The sequence below is a fragment of the Lissotriton helveticus genome, chromosome 7 (genome assembly GCF_964261635.1).
Source record: "Lissotriton helveticus chromosome 7, aLisHel1.1, whole genome shotgun sequence".
Lineage (NCBI taxonomy): Eukaryota > Metazoa > Chordata > Amphibia > Caudata > Salamandridae > Lissotriton > Lissotriton helveticus.
The window spans coordinates 381,214,333-381,235,122 of NC_136068.1; the positions used below are offsets into that span (position 1 = coordinate 381,214,333).

General features: G+C 44.1%; 1 protein-coding gene across 1 annotated transcript in view; it reads right to left on the reverse strand.

Annotated features, from left to right (window-relative positions):
- The window catches only part of MMP24 (matrix metallopeptidase 24), a 481,913-nt gene that overhangs the window by 180,355 nt on the left and 280,768 nt on the right, over window positions 1-20,790 (reverse strand). The window contains exon 3 of the mRNA XM_078652199.1: window positions 16,379-16,495. Within this exon, the coding sequence (XP_078508325.1) occupies window positions 16,379-16,495 (117 nt within the window). The remainder of the gene's footprint in view (window positions 1-16,378; window positions 16,496-20,790) is intronic.

The following is a 20,790-nucleotide window of genomic DNA, read 5'->3' on the forward strand; positions in this document are numbered from 1 at the left end:
TGGTAGTCAGTTGGTCCTTGGTGACCTTGCCCCAGCAGCGGCGTGGCAGCTGTTGGGTGCGGTGGTGTGTGGTGGGTTTCCTGAAGGTGAAGTGGACGCATCTGTGGTCGGTCCAGTGGGGTTCGGTGGTGTGGTTGATGGAGACGTGGGGGCTTGTGGAGAAGATGGGGTCCAGCGTGTGTCCAGCGGCGTGGGTGGGTGTTGTCACGAGCTGTTTGAGTCCGAGGTTGGCAAGTTTGTCGATCAGGGCAGTGGAGTTGGCGTCATTGTTGTTCTCGAGATGAATGGATGGATTCTCCTGTGCATAGTGTGATGTGTCAGAATTCTTGGTCATGGTGGCAGTGCAAGGCTATGAACTGTCTTTTGGCAGTGCAGGATTCAGTATTGTCACGCATTTTGTATTCCCATGTGCAGCTTCAGCAGGCAGTGTCAAGGAGTATTGTTGGGATCTACTTTGTCAATGGCCAATGTCAGGGCATGCAGTGTCCGTGTACCGTCTCAGGTTCTTTATTCTCTAAGTTGTCACTTTGTGCAATGTTTAGCTGTGCAGTCTCGACTTCTGCAGTGTTATGTTATGAAGTGGCAATATGCAATGCCCATCGTTATCATTGGCAGTGTCATGAGGCAGGATGTTCCATTCTGTAACGCATGTTTGATGGGTCGGGTGGGCTGGACATCTGTGAGGTCGATAAATATAAAGGAGTGTATCTTTCATTGGTTCTGCAGGTGCAGTGGCACCAGAGCCCAATTCAAACTTGAATATTGCGATCTTTTACAATTCAAACAGCAGCTATGGGCCCGCTTACTTCATTGACCTAGGGCCCATGACACACTGGATGCGCAAAACAAAATGTGCAACATCCAATCTCACCTGTCAGAAAATCACAAGCAGTGGGCCAATGAGAACCTGGGTTTCCATGGCACACAGTAAAGCAAGGGTGACTTGAACAGATGACTCAGCTGTTCCTGCAGCACGAGAAGCCATTAGACCCAATCACGCTTGATTTGCAGGCATAGGCTTGACGATAATAGTTTCCAGTTGAAATATTTTGAGAATGAAGATACTGAAATGGTTCTGATATCTATTAGATCTATGTAAATGCGACCTAAAGGTAATTTTAGATGATTTACAAATGATTTTAAATTTAGAGGAGCAATGAATATAACGCATTTAAGCACGGCAATGGGCCATTGCAAGGGAGGGAGGCCCTGGAGATAGAGGCAGAGGATGGTGGTAGGTGATTGCTAGTTGGTGTAAAGAAAGAGCAGGGTGACAACTGAGACAGTGGGGCGTGTGTGATGGGGTGGGGACAGTCACATTTTAAGTTTACGCAATCAGCCATTTGTTGCAACACACGGTCACATACGGAAATGTACATTGAGGGAAAGCTTGATTTTGGATGACAAAAACTCCTGGGAAGCTAAAACTTGTGATCTTTGGAAGATACATAAAAGTTCAAATGTGAGTGACAAATGAACTGTTCAATTAGACTAAGTGGACAAACCAAAAATATGCTCATATAGCAACATTATTACAGATGTCTTGGCCCTTTACTTCCTGCTCAGGTCTAGCTGCCAGAGAACCTAATTGCTAGGCAGGTCTTGAGTTAATTGAACCTCGGCAAACAGGCTTTCGTCCAGGCCTTGGGACAGGTCCTTCATTTGTTACTTTCCCGTACCAGATCAGGTCTGTTCTGGATGAGGGTGATTCAGCTCTAATGATCTTTCTGGATCTGTCTGCTGCTTTTCGTACAGTGGACCATGAGGTGATGATCCAGGGTCTCAGTTTAGTTGGCATTGCACTGTCCAGAAATGCTTCAAGTATTTTAATACAGCATTTTTAGATGCTGCCACCTCTCCCATTTTAAGGCAGCTAAGAAAGCTGTCTTTTGTGGTATGTTTGGAAGGTTCATCTGTGCCACCCATCTCGTTAAGAACATAGTGCCCACACTCCCAGCGCTTACTCCACTCTGCGCCCCACAACACTTACATACCAAGGAAACTCATGAGACAGATTAGTGGGAAAGCAGTGGTGCAGGTTTATTTTGCACAACAAGTGGAAATAAGGTGGGTCATCTTACGGGCGATCCAATGCGGCAGCCCCTCGCTGACCCGCATGCCTAATGAGCCATTCTTGCACGGCGAGTCGATGCTCTGACGGTGCAGTCCATTATCACTTTCTTTCGTTCACTCCCGCCCCCCCTGTCAGGGCGGAGCGATTAGGCACACCCCCGGTCGGTTCAGGCCCCCCGACCGCCCGAAGGACTAACGGGGCGCCGACGCTGTTTCCTGGAACCCCCTCGGCTCCAGGTTCTTGGCTCAGGCACCCCTACTGTGCCCGGCAGAGGTATTGACTGTGTCCTTCTGCCGCAGAGGTACCCCTACTGTCCATCTGCTTCCAGATCGCCCTGTGACTCCGCCTGCAACACAAAAACAGACCGTTAACAGTTCAAAACATGCCTGCCGCTCTGCCGCTGGGTCTGGGCCAGGGAGGGAACAGCGCAGAGCAGCCAGGAACGCAACGGCAGGAAAGACCGAGCCTCGCTGCCGCGCTAAACTTTAAACCCCTTAAGGGCCGCCCCTCCCACCTGGTGGCCCGCGCCCATTGGACGCACATGAAAGGGGGCGGCCCTGAGCTGGCGTGCACAGTTTGTTCGCGCGGAATGTGGGACTAAGATGCTGTCTCGCTTAGCTCCCCTTCGCGTCGCGCGGCCAGCGGCAGTCTGGCCATTGTCAGACCTGTTCATGTTTCTTGAGTGCAGTGCTTTGTCCTAAGGAACACAGCTCATTACCAGGCTGGACATTTTGGGGGTACACTATTAGCACATGCAGTTCACTACCATCCTCCCTCCCAGTGTGCCATTCTGAGCCAATAACATTAATCTTCTCAAGTGATGGCAGCAGGCAGGGTGCCGAAGCAGATATTTCTGGACAGGCAGCTGGAGGTTCCATGTGAGGAGGTGCTGAATGAGTCCCCCTCCCTGTTTGGGTATCTCATGTTGAAGACCACCACCCTCATTTTATACACATGTCTGTGGTAGGCAGTCGCAGACAAAGGGATCCCTATAGCCATCCATCTAGCTCTTTGAGACCCTCACGAGTGAGTAGCCGCGCTTTACAAATACCTGATTGATTGATCTATTGACAGGATGTGGGAAATATCAAGAAACAAAGGAATGACTTAAAAGAAAGGCTCAAATACTCTTGCATCCCATAGCTGGACGTCCTGGCAGCTACACCACAAGCCCTGGTAGGAAAAGCTCCTGGACGTGAATGGCAATAAGGCCCTTGAAGACATGGTAGAGGTCTCGATGATGGATGCACCCGAAATCCAAGTAAGCAAAATGAAGATGAACGCAAAAATGATTGATGAAACAACAATGTGAATAAATGCAGCAGAGACCTGGAGACTGTGGACTAACGCATGTGAGAGTAATGTGAGGGAAGGTGACAGGTGGTGTGGTGTAGTTGCTGTGCCTGGGACAGACTGTCTCTCTAAGGAACCAGAATGAGAACATATGTTCTATGTTCAAAACTGTAACTGCAATGAAGAAAAGTAGTTAAATATTAGGAGGTTGTCAGATTTTGGGCATTCCAGTAGGCATTGCCATATGCTCATAGTCTTGATTTTGTGGGGTATTATGTCAGTAAAAAGCATTGCAACTGTGAGACAGTGAGTTCACCCTGGAATGGTTGTGAAGTTTTAGTGAATGGCCAACACGTGACTGAGATCAAATGTGTGTAATGAGTGTGTATTTGCATAAAGAATTACATGCATTTCTTTCCACTGATAGTGTGTGTGTTGTAGATGGTTAAGCTAAACTTTAATATGATGGAGTTATAGAAGATTTACTTCAGAATCCTGGTGATGTGGGTATGTCCCACTTCTGCTGCCTCTCACTTACTGGTATTATGCACCTCCTCCTACTTTGGAACACATTGCCACAACCCAATATTGTGCAAGAAACATCAAACAAGCACAATTCAGCAAACCTTTTCTAGGTTGTCGCTCAAGCCCCATCGGTGAATGGAGGGAACATGAAACTCCCCTCCAAAGGTCTGGAAGCAAACTGAAGGGTGTTTCAGGGCCTGATTTGTCGCTTTTTGTTTCCTGCTTCTGTCAATGATTCTCACAAAAGTGTCGTGAGTCATTATGCCATCTACCGACATCAACATGCTACTGTACATTTTGTTTTCAAATATTGTTATGTTACGTTGTTATCAACAACAAGATATAACTGATTATCTGAGAGACAATATAAAGTCATTGGACTGTGAATAGAATATTTCAGAGAAATGTCTTTGCATTGTCACAGATGAACGTCCAGTCTGACATGATTCTTCCTACATAATAATATACGACAACCATTACTCTTCACGGTAATTAATAACAGCCAACACGTGTTTGACAAATAATTGCTTCTTCAAGGCTCAAATATAAAATTCTGAATACACATAGAACTATTTTGAAACTCATACATTACATAGTAGGCATGTACTGAGTGGGTGGTGTGTCTCCTTGTGCAAAGTATAAAGCTGTTCCTCAGAGCCAAGGGGTCATGAATGGAACTGGGAATTTCCTCACAGCAGTGAATGAGGCACAGCTCTGCATCCCACAACATAAGTACTTTTTCTTCGCATCCTGGAAAATATGCTCTGGGGTTCTTGGCACAACTATTGACTGTAATGGGGCAAAATAAGGAGTTGACAAATTACCCCCTTTAACACCTTGGCTGCGGCTGGAATTCCGCTCCAGTGCTGGACATTCCGATCGCAGGCGTGGTGATGACGGCTCCCAGCCGTCATCAGCACACGCCCACCGTGACTCATGACGACTGGGAGCCGTCATCAGCACCGAAAGGGTTAAACTGACTATATGTTGTACATTGTTTTGTTGTGATCCCACTTTCACAAGCACTGTGCCATCTCACGGTGTGGAGCACCCATATATAATGTTGCTGACTTAAATATAGGGTTTTGGGCAAAATGGTGTGCTAGCAATCAACAGACCCATGTGCATTAGATAATCCTGCAATGTTGTCAAACTTTGCCCTTTAGCGTTCATGACTTGGTTGAGTATCTTGAAAACAGTAGGTTGTGCCAACACATCTACTAGGCCACACTTTTCTGGAAGAAACCAGTTGCAAAGAAATGTAGCACAGGCAGCAACTTGATAAGGGGAGAATGACAGTCTGCATAGTATGGTTTGGGTCCAAGTCATTTTAGGTAACAGAGAAAAGATGTGGCGCATCCTGTCCAGACTGCTTGCTCTCAAGGTCTTGAAAAATTACATATTTAATCGATGTATCTTGGTTCTTTGTAGCTGGGCCCTACCCGCCGTCCTTGTGTTGGTCTTGCCCTTCTGGGCGGTGCTGCCTGCTCCTCTTGCTTCAAGACTAACCAGGTCCTCACTGGAGAATGGCATAGTGCAACCTAGTAGCTGATCAGAGCTCCGTCTATAGCAGTGCCAGCGAGGGAGCGTGTTTTGAGCACTGCCTTTGTGTTCATTGGGCCTCTTTGCAATCATTATGAGCCTGTAATGGATTAGTTGCTGACATCACTGAGAATCTGATTCATTTTGGGCTTGCACCCATTGCTTTAGAATGTGCAGGTCATTTTGGGAAACGAAACAGGTGTAGTAACATGTTAACTTGGGGCCCCATGCATCAGACCAAATACAGGTCGCACACGGGCAGATTCTCAGAATCCGTCCCTTTGCCACCGATATTTTTGCATTTGGGATGCATCATCTCAAATGCAAAAATCGCAATTTAAGGAATCTCTAAATTGCGATTACTTAAATTGCATTTAAGGAATCACAAATTGAGATTCCTTAAATGCAATGCATGAAAGTAAAAAAATTTGCGATTTCGCTAATAGGTGTAGCAAATTACCATGAACTTGTACTTCATGGTAATTTGCTAAAACTTTAAAAAATTCACTTTTGTGCATTTTTCAAAGTTTCATGTTGCGCACACACATGCCCTTAGGGCATGTGTGTGTGCAACATACGTGCAGAGATCAATTTCAGGGGTGCAACAGGGTGTCATGTTGACACCCTTGAAATTGCAAGAGCAATTTGCGAGTGCCTACTGGTACTCGCAAATTGCTCATGCAATCTCCACTTCATTCCTATGGGCCTATAGGCCCATACGAATGAATGGGACAGCATTCCTTAATTGCGACTAGCAATTAAGGAATGTTTAGGAATCGCTATTTTTATAGTGATTCCTACATGCATAGGCTTTTGCGATTCCTAAATAGCGATTCCTTAAAAATTGCTATTTAGGAATCGCAAAAGCCTACGTTGATGCATGTGCCAGTTGGTGTCATTTTTAGTCTTGCACTGACCTCAAGTTGTCTGGGGGTGATGAAAAGATCAATAAGGGGCAGAGATGGCCTGGTTCAAGATGGCACGTCTTCTCAGTGCACCAGATCCAAGTGTACCATGGACGTGCAGTCGAGCAACACTCAGTCTGCTGTCTGTCGCACAGATTCGACCTCAGACATCTCCTGGGAGTGTTACGCCCCCCCCCCCAAAAAAAGTATGAAAGCAGCAGCTTTTGGACATTAGAGCATAGCGCCTAGTGATACCAAGCCCCACAGTGCTTCCTCCTTAGTGATTATGGAGGTGTGTGAAGTAGTACTGGATACAGTAAGTGAACAAGGTCTGGAGGGGGATCGCTAGGCTGGCAGTGAGCTGAAGCTGAACCGAGAGCGTGTTCCAACACACAGGCCTTGGAGGGCCTACAGAAAGGCAGAGGAGAACGATGGGTCGCAGCAGTCACAGGACAGGTAGCAGACTCCTCTGGAACATCGGGCCACATTCGTACCACCAACTGGTAAGCGGCCATTCTGCTTGTGGCTCTGCGCAAGAGACAATGCCCATGTGTGTTCTTTTAGGACAAAATGGCTACACCGCCACCCTTCCTAGCTGCCCTAGAGAGGACTGAGCAGTCAATTTTTATAGAGAATTTCTGTAACTACTGATGAACAGGGAATGGAAATGGCCAACATGAGGAGAAAGAAGGAGGATTTTATTTGCTTCCTAGTCTACAGCAAAAGCAGCAGGGAGCAAAAGTCAATCGGAGCCATCACAAAAGGAGGGTGGCCTCATTAAAGCGGAGAAATCTCTTTTGAGATCAATCAATGACCTTCACGAAAAGACTGAATGAAAATCTTATCAAATATCCACTGCCATTTGATTCAAGTGGTAGAGGGAAAGTCAGAGGACTTAGCGGGTAGAGTGGTTCAAATGGAACAGGGTGTATTGTCATCAGCTGCAATCCAGAATGTGGAAGCCCTGGGGCAAATAGAGTACGTCACGTCCAAGTGGGAATAGTTGAATTCGAACAGTGTGGTAATCCTGGACTCGTGCATCTGGAAAAAAGCTGTGAAGCATTTGCTATATGCAACTGGAGTCTCATCATAAGATGTTAGGGCTTCCAATGACAGTGGAGAAGTGTTCTCTGATTTCAGTGCTGGAAAAGATTCTCCAACGAACGATGGGGCATTCAGAAGATGAACCCCGATGTGTAAAATACACAAAGCATTTGGGCTACCAATGTGGAGAGATTAATATAAGGCAGAAGTTTAAGACAGCACAATGATGGCTGTCTTCAATTTCCAAAGAGTTGAGAGTCTGTCCTGAGAGCAGTGCTGAGAGCGAAGACTGCGGCTTGAAAACCATGATTTACTTATTTTCTCCGACGTGCCCCAATACCCTGGTCAGGAAGCAAGCGCTTGCAGACGTCTGCGGGGCGCTTCTGGCAAAAGACATCAAGGTGTCTATGGTATCCTCAGTACAGCTGAAAATAATTGTCGTTCCAAAGTGATGCAGTCAAGTCTTTTTTTAGAGAGACTGGAGGGAGTGACAAATAAGGAACTGAGACCATCATAAGCATCAGTGCTGGGACTTCCTTGGGTGCTGGAACCGGCTGAGTAACTTAACCCCTTCCACGCTCATGACGAGCTGGGCTCGTCATGAAGTAGCCTCCTCGCACGCTCATGACGAGCCCAGCTCGTCATGATGGGTGGGATTTCCGATTTCTCAGCACAGCAGGGGAATATGCTGAGCATCCATGGGGTTAAACTACTGTGTTGAGGTGGTGCTTCTTTGACTGTCACTGTAGATGGGGAACTTACAAAAAACATCAGGTTACACTCAAGGGTGAGACAAGGGTGTGTCATGGCTTTTCTTATGTTCCTGATCTATATCAATGACTTAGAATCCCACCTGACTGGGAGAGGGATGGATCTTCCTAGAATTAAGGCAAGAGCCTTACCCGTGCTGTTGTATGCATATGATGCTGTATTAATTAATGGCAAGGACTGGGTTACCAGCTTCTTTTAGGTGAATTTTACCATTTTATGGGGGCCTTGATCTTAAAACAAACGTACAAAAATATTTTATAAAGAGCTTAGGCCCTAGAAATGTGAAAACTAGGACTTTCATCTTGGGGGAGAGGGGGGCATAGGTTTATAGATTTGAAGTGTTTTAATTATCTGGGGCTTTCTTTTGATCAAAACCTAACTTGGTAGAGCCTACATCTATTCAGGGCTGCTCATACTCAAAGAGCTAAGGATGCGGTGTTCTCATTTGCGAAAAAGGCCGGGCCACAAACCAATCAAAGAACTGAAGGACATTTATCGGAGTAAAAGTGTTTCAGTGGATTCTTATGGGGCAGGAGTCTGGGGATATAAAGTTCCTGGGCTAATTCAGCAGGTAAAAAATAAGTTTGTTTGTAGGCTATTGGCTGTTCCCAAATCATTTCTTTCCTTTTTTATGTGCCTGTCAGAGTTCGGCCTAACACCTGTAGGTGCAGAATAAAGCTGGCATAAGTCTTATGGCTGATGATTTGGGGGAACCCTAATGTCCAAATCTCTAAGGAAGTCCTGGAAGATTGTCTTTCTCTGACAATGCTCTCAATATACCCTGGATTAGATTTATAAAAAAAAAAAAATCCTAGTGTTGGGCCTGCAGGAGCATGTGAAAACCCGGCTAGAATTGACTCCAAGGCTATTCCGGACATAAGGAAGGCATTTCAGTGTATGCAAGGCAGAGCCTACCAGATGGCCTTTAATAATCTGCTTGTAAACTGCATTTATAATCCAATCAATTAGACACAGGGGTGTGAGCCTTATCTCTCCTGATTTCCGAATGGGAACCTCAGGTTTTATTTAACAAGACTACGCTTTAATCTATTGCACCTGATAGTTGCTTTTCCGAGGAATATAGTCTGGCCAGAACCACTGCCTATATGTTAATGCAATTGCACTGCCAATTAAAGCACATAGCGCTTTATGATATTTTACACTCAGTATGCTCATGCTAGGAAGCGATTTCTGTGCCCTATTTTTCGTTCCTTTAATACGAGCTCCCATAAGGAGGCTTTTGAGCAATTGCAAAGACTGGGGAATTAGAATATTTGAATGGCAGTGGGAAATTGTGTCCACCTTTCACTTGGGTTAGAAACAAATATGGCTCAATATCTACCCCATCCTTGTCATATCTGCATGTTAGGATCTACCTCCTTTTTTTAACTTTTTTATCTTTAGTCTGAGACCTATTGGTCCTTTTTATATATGGATTTTGCATCTTATCATTGGTATGTACCCTACATGTAGTGTCAACTTTGAAACTAACTGTATTTTACGCGGATGTGTCCTGAACCTCGAAACGCTGCTCTTTTTATTTATGAAAATGTTTTTTTCATATGTACTTTTATGGCCGCAATTGTCAGAATAAAGTTTTTGTGACTGACTGACTCACTGTAGGATTTTTCTTCTGGGTTGAAACTTTCCTGTGAATGGGAGTATCAAACACAAAACTGATATGAAACAACTCCTAATTTGACTTCCTATAAAAAAAATGTAGTCCTGAAATTATTAACGATTAATTTGAAAGATTTTGTGCAGCTCCAAAGATTAAATATAATTAAAATGTAGCCAAATGTATGTCCATGTCTGTTTTTTGAAGGACAAATGTACCTAAGCTTCTTCGCATAACCTTGAGCAAAAATAGCTGATATAATTAACAATTATTCAGTCTTCTGAAACCAGAGTCCTTATGGTCTGCAGTGTCTCAGATACTGTAAGTGACTTTTAAATCTGAGGCTCTAAAATCACACAGGGATCTGTAAAGCAAATCGGTAATTTGGGGTTTTTCCACCAATTAAAATGACGCTGACATCATTGTTTGATGCCTGTGAAATTGGGTGATTGGACATATGATGTTTGTGTTCCTGAGACACTCTTGTGAGAAGAAAAAAATATCTTTTGTCCTAGTGGTTGAAGAAATCAAAATTTTCTGAGTAAAACCAAGAACTATATTTGGCATCTGGTTAACAAATCTGGAGAAACTTAAGAAAAAACCTTTATGGTCAATACAGCCTTTGAGTCTCGGAATAGAGGTCTAAACTGTCCAAAATGGCAACCTTGAATGTGCTTGTTTCTAATGACCAAAGGAAATGATGGACGGAGCGTTGACAATACAAGCACTCACCCCCTGTCAACTGATCTGGGTTTAATCCATCACCGTTCTTTAGCCCACTCTGCCACCCCAGTTCAGACATGGCCATATGCAGATCAGTCTGACCCTGTGCCTCATGGGAACAGTCCATCACCACCCCTTTTTGTACCACTTTGTTCGCCATAAGTTGGCAGGGTATGCTCAGACGTAAGTCCCTTGCTCACTTTGCCACTGCATTCAAGCAAGCCGGGCTGAAGACGGCTGAAATGCCAGAAACCGGTCCTCGGAAGCTTGTTTCCGGTCCAGGGAAGGCATGGCTTGGCAGTTCGGGCTGCACTGTTCCCATGAGGCACAGGGTCAGACTGATTTGCATATGGCCATGTCTGAACTGGGGTGGCAGAGTGGGGCAAAGAACGGTGATGGATTAAACCCAGATCTGTTGACTCGGTGTGAGTGTTTGAGTGGTTCAGAAGCTCCGTCCATCACCAGCCCTTTTTGTACCACTTTGTTTCTAATGACAGCACCACACCAGGAGTTAGGAAACTAAGAAATGTAAAGTGGTTTGGACCTCTAACTGGCAGAAAAGTGCTATTTGTTTGCATACACCAATATTATTCAATACAACACAAAACAAAAAACATTCACACCAAGGATCTGAAAGAAGATCAAGATTCCAGTCAACATCACAACGGCTCCAACCTCCAACAAATCAGTAAAGACCCGAAGACACTCATCTTCAGACAACTTTACCCATTGACATGGCAGTACGCTATCACCCACTGAACATTCTACTTCACTGTAGATCATGAATTGTACTGAGGGTATAAGCTGCTTGTCCGCCTCTCCGTGGCTATGCAGCACGGTCTAAATTATACAAATTTTAGGACATGTAGATACATAAGTACCATGCTAACGAGCAACATTTCTATTAGGATTTATAGAGATGTGTTAAAATATTTTTTAAGCAACAGATTTTGGATGAAAACATACAAGACTTCTCTCAAAGACATGTGGATTGGGTGAGCAGCTGACTTATAGGCAGGTATTGGACCCTTAGAAGAAAACAAACAGAATCAAGATCAGATTGGATATCGTGGTCAGAGTCACAAATTGTCAGTTTCAGCATTTCAGCTGCCAGTAGTAATCAAAATGTTTCTATAGGCCAGAGCCCATGTCACACCTCATTCCGTAGACATCATTCCTGAAGGGCAGCTCACAGATCACACTTGCACATTTGCAGAGAGCCCTTCCCGGGACGCTGACAGAATTTGCAGCCTACTTTCGTGAGAGAGGGTGACATTGATACCGGTCCACTGACCAAGCAGATCAGAGGCATCCAACCATGGGGGAAAGAGCAGTGAGAAGGAAGGTATTCAGGCCTGAAGCCTCCCATCGCCTTCACGACAGCCTATGGAGCTGAGCTGTGGGCTCACTCAGTCGTGTGGTGTCCAAGAACAGGATGTTTATTTTTGAATCAAGACTGCACTGTTTATTAATTATGAGGCTTCTAGCATGGCATACAACTACGGTGCTTAATTCTGGAGCTGAAAAGTTTCTCCTTCCTTTAAAGATTTTTTTAACATTTGGAATCAGGTGCTAATGTTATGTAGAACACACATGAAATTTTTGACTCAGGCCATGCAAAAAATTCTGTCATGTCTCCTCGTCATCAAAGTGCGCCCACCAGTCAAGTTGCAGGCTCTGTAAACTTGAGATACACGTTCAACACATATTAAGAAAGTTCCCGGATTAATCACATATTAATGTGAACAAAAAATGATCCCAATAATTTGGGTATAGCGCCCTGTGCCTCGCAGAATTGTTTTATTTTCTACTTCATTTCCATCTAGAAAAATTTTATCAATACGTTTACTCTCATATTATTTAAAATGTTGTTTCAATCATTTGCCTCAGTTGATTCATATTGTATTAAAGTATTATGTTATGTATGCTGTACTTTACTGAAAGTATCTTGAAAATGTGTTAGTTTGTATTGTAATGCAGTACATTTATGCAGGGAAAGTAGGGAAATTCATTATGTTGTGGAACTCATGCTAATTTGGTATAAAGAGGTATTATTATTATCATCATTTGCACTTATAAAGCACACAGCTACTCCAAGGAGTGTCCCCACCCGTTCCTTACTGAATGGTTAGGAGGAGCAGTCACAATTTATTGGAAGAGCCATGTTTTCAGCTTCTTTCTAAATAGCCCCGAATCACTCAGAGCTCATACGTCAGTGGGGAGATGATTCCAGTCCACTGCACCCAACTTGGTCAGTGATCTGCCGCTGGCTTTCTGTCTGAGGATCCTAGTAGTGCAAACCAGCAGTTTGTTGGAGTGTCGCAGTTGCCTAGACGGAATGTTGAAGCTGAATCCTGATCTCAGGTAAGAAGGTCCTATACTGTGTAAGGTGGAATGTACCATCACAAGGGTCTTAAACTTCACTCTTTCTTTCGCAGGCAACCATTGAAAGTCCTGGAGCATGACATTAGCACTCTTAGGGTGGTTTAGTAGCAACCAGGTGCCATATTCTGGATCACTTGGAGTTTATTGAGGAGATATCCTGGGAAGCCAGCATATAACGCATTGGCATAGTCAATGCGAGACATAATCAAGGCTTGGATGACCGTTTTCCTAGCATGTACAGGTTGAAGTGGTAAAAATGTATTTTGTGCTTTCAAAATCCTAAAGCAAGTTCCCGACAGCCTTTTAATTTGAGGCCCAGAGGACAGCTTGTTGTCGAATCATATCCCTATGTTTTTTACTGGTCCACAGCGAGGCTCCGGCAGGGAAGAACAAGCAGCCAACGCTTAAACCATGTCCCACTCGAACTAAGTAGTCTTATAAACAAACTGTCAGGAGATCAATTGGGCTGACGAATCTTCACTGCATTACGTGTACCGAAATCTAAGCTGAGCACGGCATACACTAGCAACGTTCTACGACTCTCATTTGTGGGGAAACACTGAGTGTCCACACATGTGTTTCACGGGACTTCATTTTTTGACGACGTCTCCAGAGACATCTTCTTGTCACCATTTGCCTTGAGCGTTTTTCAGACCTACTACAGATCTCCTGACAGTTCAATTATAAGACTACTTATTTGGAGTGGGACATTGTTAATCATAAGACTACTTATTTGGAGTGGGACATTGTTTACCAACCAACTATCTACACCACACATAAGTACCTGTTGGTGGTGTTGTGATAGCACTGATGAAGCCCTGTTTAGGGAGAAACGCATTAGCAGCTTGTTTGTCTGGTTGAAGCTAATAAAGAAAAATTTGAAACTTAACCCGAAGTCTCAAGATTATGTGTTCTTGCTGGTTGAATTGAATATTTGTGTTGCCTCTCTGTTTTTGTATTTTCCGTATTATTGTATGGTCTGTAAGCAGCGGACCTTGGAGGTGGGCAACATTTTTTCTTGACACTACTTTGGTACTTACACACCTCAGTGACTATCTGGGCTGTGCAGCCTTAATGATCCCTAGCTGCTAAGTTTGGTTAGATACATTTCAATCGGGCCTTCGCTAGCCAGTGGAAAATTGTGGTTAATCTTGTTGATCGTTTTAACTAAGCCCACCAACAATAGCCATAAGATACAACAAAGGTATTGATTTAGAATTTGAATTCAAATAAAGATTCAGATTCTTCACTACTGTTTGCGTGACCTGCAGAGAATGTATTGCCTTTGGAAATTAACTTGCGTATCTTGCGAGTGACGAATTGGATATCGTGGCAGAACTCAAAATGATCTCTTGAAATCATGGAATTTAAAGATCATTTTACTAGAACGTATTTTATGTTTCTCAGCCAGGTAAAAGGGGCAGGGGACCATGGGGTCTACAACTTGCAGTACCTTGATTTGGTCTGTGAGTAGTCCATCTTAACCAAGTGTTACATTTTTCATGCCCAACAGCTGTGTGGGAGAAATGTACAGCAGTAAGTTCATGAAAGCTACGCTGATAATAGTACAAAATAGCTTTTTATTTCAGTGGTGTTTGTGTGTGAACATTACGTGTTCAGACTTTTATTTTACAAGCTTTAGCATAAAGCTGTACTCCCTGTGGCCCCGGCAGTTAAATGCTTGTTGGTTTCATAAACTAGTTAGGAATCTGATCCTTAATCCTCCCTTACATTTCTACTTTAGGCTTTTTATAGGTATTTTTTCCATAGATTATTATTTTGATGAATTCACATTATTTTCAGTGCTGTGATCTTCATTTGTTGTTGTATCATCACATTTTTGAATCCCTGACTCTTACAGTGGCCTACAACTGAACAGAGCCTGCCTCTGAACCAGCATCCCACCTGGATGTGAGCGTTAAAAGTGACTAGTATTTCTTTTCCTCCTAATGCATGCTTATCGTTCACCATTAGGAAAGATTTATCAGCCAGATTCATCATTGAAAAATGGGCTCGCAAAGGGCCAGATTCTGAGAATTTGGCCCTTTGCGAGCGCAATTTTTGCATTTGGGATTCATCAACCCAAATGCAAAATCGCTAATAGCAAAATATCGCAAAATTGCGAGGAATTGCATGTAAGGAATCTCTATTTGAGATTCCTTAAATGCAATTCATTAACCATTTTTAAATTGCCGAATTCGCTATTTTTGGCCGCAATTTACCGCGAAGTCTGACTTCGTGGTAAATAGCGAAAACTTAGAAAAATGCACTTTAGTCCATTTTTCTAAGTTGGATGTTACACACACACGTCCTTTGGACATGTGTGTGCGCAACATCAGTCTACATTGACATTTCAGGGGTGTTACAGGGTGTCCTTTGGACACCCCTGGCATCCTTGAAATCGCATCCTTATTTGCGATTAGCAAATTGCTAATCGCAAATAAGGAATGACTCCCCATTCATTCCTATGGGCCTTGGCCCATAGGAATGAATGGGCAGTCATTCCTTATTTGCGATTAGCAATTTGCTAATCGCAAATAAGGAAGCTGTAGAAATCGCAAATAATATTGCGATTTCTACATGAATCCCGTTTTGCGAGTCCTTAATAGCGATTCCTTAATAATCGCTATTAAGGACTCGCAAATCGGGACAATGATGAATCTGGGGGTAAATTTCTTAGCTCCAAATCTACTTATCTTTAAAATATATATTGTGAAGGTCCCTGTGGAGTTAAAACTCGATAATTTGTTCATGTGTCATCCATACCGTTCAATGAATGGTTTGAGTTTAAATGCAGGCGTCACCATTGTCACTGTTCTCTTCATTATCTGTATAGTTTATGACCATAATGGACTCCAGCACATGAGATCCAAATGCAAAACTGTATAAAAAGAGCCCGTCATTGGGGTATCTCTATATATATATGGAATAGAGTACCCCATGCCGTACATTAAAAGGATATTGCAAGTCAGCAAATAGCTCCATGAGCATATAGAGTGACGTGACTAAATGCCAAGTTCCTTTCTATGTTCATTGAAGTTCAAGGTGACTTCCAATATTCTTTTGATAATCAGATTTTATTGGTTTTCTGACACACACAAGATATAGCCACAACACAAAGCATTAAAGACCAGGAGAGGACCCACAACTGAACATCTCAAAGACCACAATACTCCCACCATTTCCCCCACACCTTAGCATGCTTCCGAGGGCATCCCCAAGACTGATATATTGTCTCTTCCAGTTTGGTACACCAGTCCATGGTGGGCCGCCAGTTCAATAGAGGAGAAACCAACGGGGAGCTCCAGTGTTTTGCTGGTTCCCTTTTGGCCAAGACTGTTTCAAAGCCCAATAGAGCGTGGTTCCCCTTGGGAGCCCCTGAAATCATCAACAGTACCCAGCAGTGCAACTATGGGGGACACCTCCACGGGGCTGGCCAACACATGAACAAGGATTGAAAATATATGTCAAACATGCATTTCTATATAGTTACAGTACCTGTATGTGATGTGCCTCTGCCGCCACTTCTGCCCGGTTAGTGCATAGCGTTTATTCCTTCGTCTATGACTCAAATTGGGATGATCAGGAACTCCACATCGAGGTCTTTTCATCCACCTAAAAAACGATGATCAGTGCATTGTCAGGAAAGGTACATACAGAAGCCATCATATTATTCCCTCATAGTAACAGACTCGTAAATTAAGAAACTAGGGGGCATATTATCAAGGGGGTTTATCTCCGCTTTTTTGGCTTTAAAAGCCAAGAAAGCGGAGATAAAATTATCTCCCTATTACCTAGCTGTCGCTAACACCAGTTAGCGACAGCTAGTAGGAGATAGCGACCATCTTGGGCCCCACTTTGCATGTCAGAGAAATGTATCACTAATGACATGCAAAGTGGGCGTGCCAAGATGTTAGCGACTGGAAACAGTCGCTAACATCGCTAGCTCCTATTACCAACTTTTGGAGATATTCACGCTAAGCACGAATATCTCCAAAAGCTAACACCTGCCCTGAGCAGTTCTTAGCCATGTTATCCAATGGGAGGTGGATAACATGGCTAAGAGCATTAGCTCGGTAATGCCTGAATATCGCTGACTTTTCAGCGATATTCATGCATTGCGGCTGATTTTTATCGCATTTGCGATAAACCTTGGTAATACCAAGGTTTATCTGCGATAAAAATCGCCGCAGGTCGGCGATGCATTTTTGTCTCTAACCAAGCAATAGCGATAATTATCGCTATTGCTTGGTAATATGCCCCTAGCTTTTTTGAAATAAGCGGTTGGAATATTAAAGCGAAAGTTGAGAAGGTCTGTGAAAGCTCGAACCACGATCAAGCCTGAAGCTTGGCTCTAGCTGATCCAATAACAAGCTGAGCTTTCATATGGCTGCTGCCTGCCACACTCACTCTAACTTCATGCACAAAAAGCTAAAAACAAAGCATTAACTTTTGTCAGGTAAAAAGGTCAAGGAGAGACAAACAGATATCCATTTTGTGGCTGATTTGTACAAAGTTAAACTAGAAAACCCTGGATTAATTATGACTTCCCATTTAACAAAACTGCGTGACCCTAGGCAAATATTTTATTTTATCATTCCTCTTTTTTCATCACTATAGCTTATGAAAGCACCTTCAAATACCGAGTTCCGAATATCTGCTGTACAAAAAAACTAACTGTGTTTGATTTAATGGACTATAATGTTGGTCTGTTTATAACAAACTGGGTCACGTACAAGGTTCACATTACAACTCTCTTGCCTCTTAGTTCACTGATGACATTGTTGCCAGGCAGGAATGGCTTTAGGTTTACATTTAAAAACTATCCCTTTCAATAAGTACTTGACAGTGAAATGCTATAATTGAATGTATTAATGTCAAAGCTTCCACATGTTAAAGACATACACTTTTTTGAATTTTGAAGAGACTTTATAATAATTTACGTGATGTTTGTTGTATGATTTACATGGGAAATATTCTCAGGGCTCGGTTCATGCACTGCCTACCGGAGTCAAGCCAGACCCTTGGCTGGGCTCGCACTGTTAAATTGTTGGCTCGCCCACCACTAATTAAAGTCCTTTCTGATAAGTTAATACGAAGTTAAAAATGTTCTTATTTTTTATTTTTCATACCAGAAACCGAAAAAATAAATACACAGATCTTTGAGGTAGGGAGTGGGCATACCAGAGCACATTCCCTTATCCTGTGTTCTGCCCTCATCTGTGATAATAATTCACCCTATACTCACGTCCCCCACCCTTCACAAACAACCAATCTGTGAAAAATGGAAAATATGACCCTGAGACATGAACAGAAACCAAACACAGATATAAATAAGACCTGCATCAGGTTAATAAACATTTGGCTGTATACTTGAGAGGGGACATGCACCCTGTTAGAAATAGGGGTCTCTATTTTGCAATGGCTTGCACCTTTGTCTAAGTAGGGGTTACACTACTGAAATAACCCCTGCCCACCCCCTTGGTAGCTTGGCACGAGCAATCAGGCTTACCTGAGAGGCAGTGTGAAAGCATTTACACATAACCTCCAGTAATACAGTGAAAACACTACAAAAGGACGTCATACCAGTTTAGAAAAATATCCAATACTTTATATATTCAAAACAAGACCAAAACGATGCAAAATCCAACATACAGTATTTACAAATGTGCACTTTGCAATAATAACATTTAAAATGCAGTGCCTCAAAGTTGGTAGCTTTGTTCAGTGCTACCGCGGTGCTGAGAACAACAGAATTCAAAAGTTCTGTCTGCCCTTGTAGGTCAGAGCGTCGGCAGACTTGTAAATAGTAACTTTTTGTTGCGGCCGATCACGGTGTGGGCCAGTCGTGGCTGCAGTCACGGTTCCAATGCGAAACGAAGCAGTAAGATGTGCAGTGCAGGCAGTGGCTCAGTGACGGTCATCCTGCGGCGTCAGTGAGACCAGGGCTGCGGTGCGGAGTCAAGGCGTGCACATGGCGTACTGAGAGATCACGGTGCAGACAACAGAGCGATTGTGGGTAGCCGGCGTCAGTCGAACCGGACTGCGGTGTGGGATCAGGCGATGCATGGTGAGACTTAGGAGCGGTGCCCCCCAGCCCCGGTGCAGTCATGGGTGTCGAAGTCAGCAGGCAATGACAGCGTCGGTGAGATCAGGGCGGCAAAGTGAAGTGAGGCGGTGCGGAGTGCAATGCCCACAGGTCACGTTACAAGCAGTCGTCATCATCGGTGAGACCAGGGTTGCGGTGCGAGATGCGGCGGTGCACTATGCGGTGCCTTAAGGACACAGAGCCAGCAACAGAGTTGGTGCTTCCCCCCTCTGTGGCAACTGAAACCACAGTTCCAGAAGCAGTACCCTGAGGTCGGTGAAGTCTTTGCGGTCCCTGAGACTTCAGAACAGGAGGCAAGCTCTACTTCAAGCCATTGGAGATACTCAGCACAAGTAAAGAAAGTTCAGTCCGGTCCTTTCAGTGCCCAAGGCAAAAGCAGCAACTGCAGGCCAACCCAACAAAGCAACAACACAGCAAAGGGGCAGTACTCTTCCTGGCAGTTCTTCCGGCTCTACTTCCGGGCAGGTTCCTTGATTCCATCGAGTTCTAAAGTTCTGGGGTTTGGCCCAAATATTTATACTCAGTTTCTCTATGTTCTCTTGGGCAGAGAGTGTCTGTGCCCAGCCCACACCAGTCCTGTCTTCTCTGGCCTGGCTTCCAGGCAGGAGGTGGAGACAGCATTGTCCAAGGCAGGCCAGGCCCATTCAGGTGCAAGGAAATCTCCTCCCACTACTCTAAATGCAGCCCAGGTCTATTCAGCCGAGCCCAGACTCATCCAGGAAAATCAGGACACACCTCAACCACCTCAGTGGCTGTCTGAAGAGAATGCACATCCCCAGCCCCTGTCACTCTAAAGCCAGACAGTCAATCCACAAACCCAGCAGAGGGAAACAGATGGCTAAGCAAGATGCTTTCTAAAAGTGGTATTTTCAAACACAGAACATAAAAATCATTTTTACTAAAAGATGCATTTTTATATTCTGAGTTCAGGCATACTAAACCCCTTTTCTCTATCTTGTCCCAATGGAACGATTAGCTTATAAGGTGTTATAAGTAAACTCCCTTTTTATCCTATGGGACAGATAGCCTTTCCATAGTGAAAAACGAAATACCCTGTAATTCACTACCAGAACATGGTAAACACAACAGTACCTGTCCTACCTTTCACATACACTGCACCCTACCCACAAGGGTACCGTGGGCCTTCCTTAGGGGTGACATGTGTAAGAAAAGGGAAGATTAGGGCCTGGCAAGTGTGTGCACTTGCCAGGTCAACATGACAGTTACAAACTGTGATTCAGAAAAGGGGGTGGTGATGAACAGAGTGTCTGAATTAAGCAGACCACTCTTACCCAGTCCAAAGATCAGGGCTTGATCCATCACCGTTATTTAGCTCACTGCCCCATCCCAGCTCAGAACCTGGCTATATGCAAATTAGTCTGTCCCTGGCCCAGTGCATCATGGGAACAGGGCAGACCAAACTACCAAGCCAATTCTTCACCAGAAAGGAGACAAGCTACCGGGGGCCGGTTTCTGGCATTTCAGCCTCGTCGGCCCGGCTTGCTTGAATCCTGATGGAGCAGTGAGCAAGGGACTCATGTCTGAGTATACCCTGCCACACCTATAGTGGCCAAAAACGATTCAGAAAAGGGGGTGGTGATGAAACTGTGGGCAGACACTGCTGTGGCAGGTCTAAGAACCCTTTAAAGGGCTGCTTGTGTAGGTGGCCCAACCAGTGCTGCAGGTCCACTAGCAACATTTGATTTACAGGCCCTGGCACCCTCAGTGCACTTTACTATGGACTTACTAGTAAATCAAATATGCCAAGAATGGAAACACCAATCCATAACACAATTTGCAA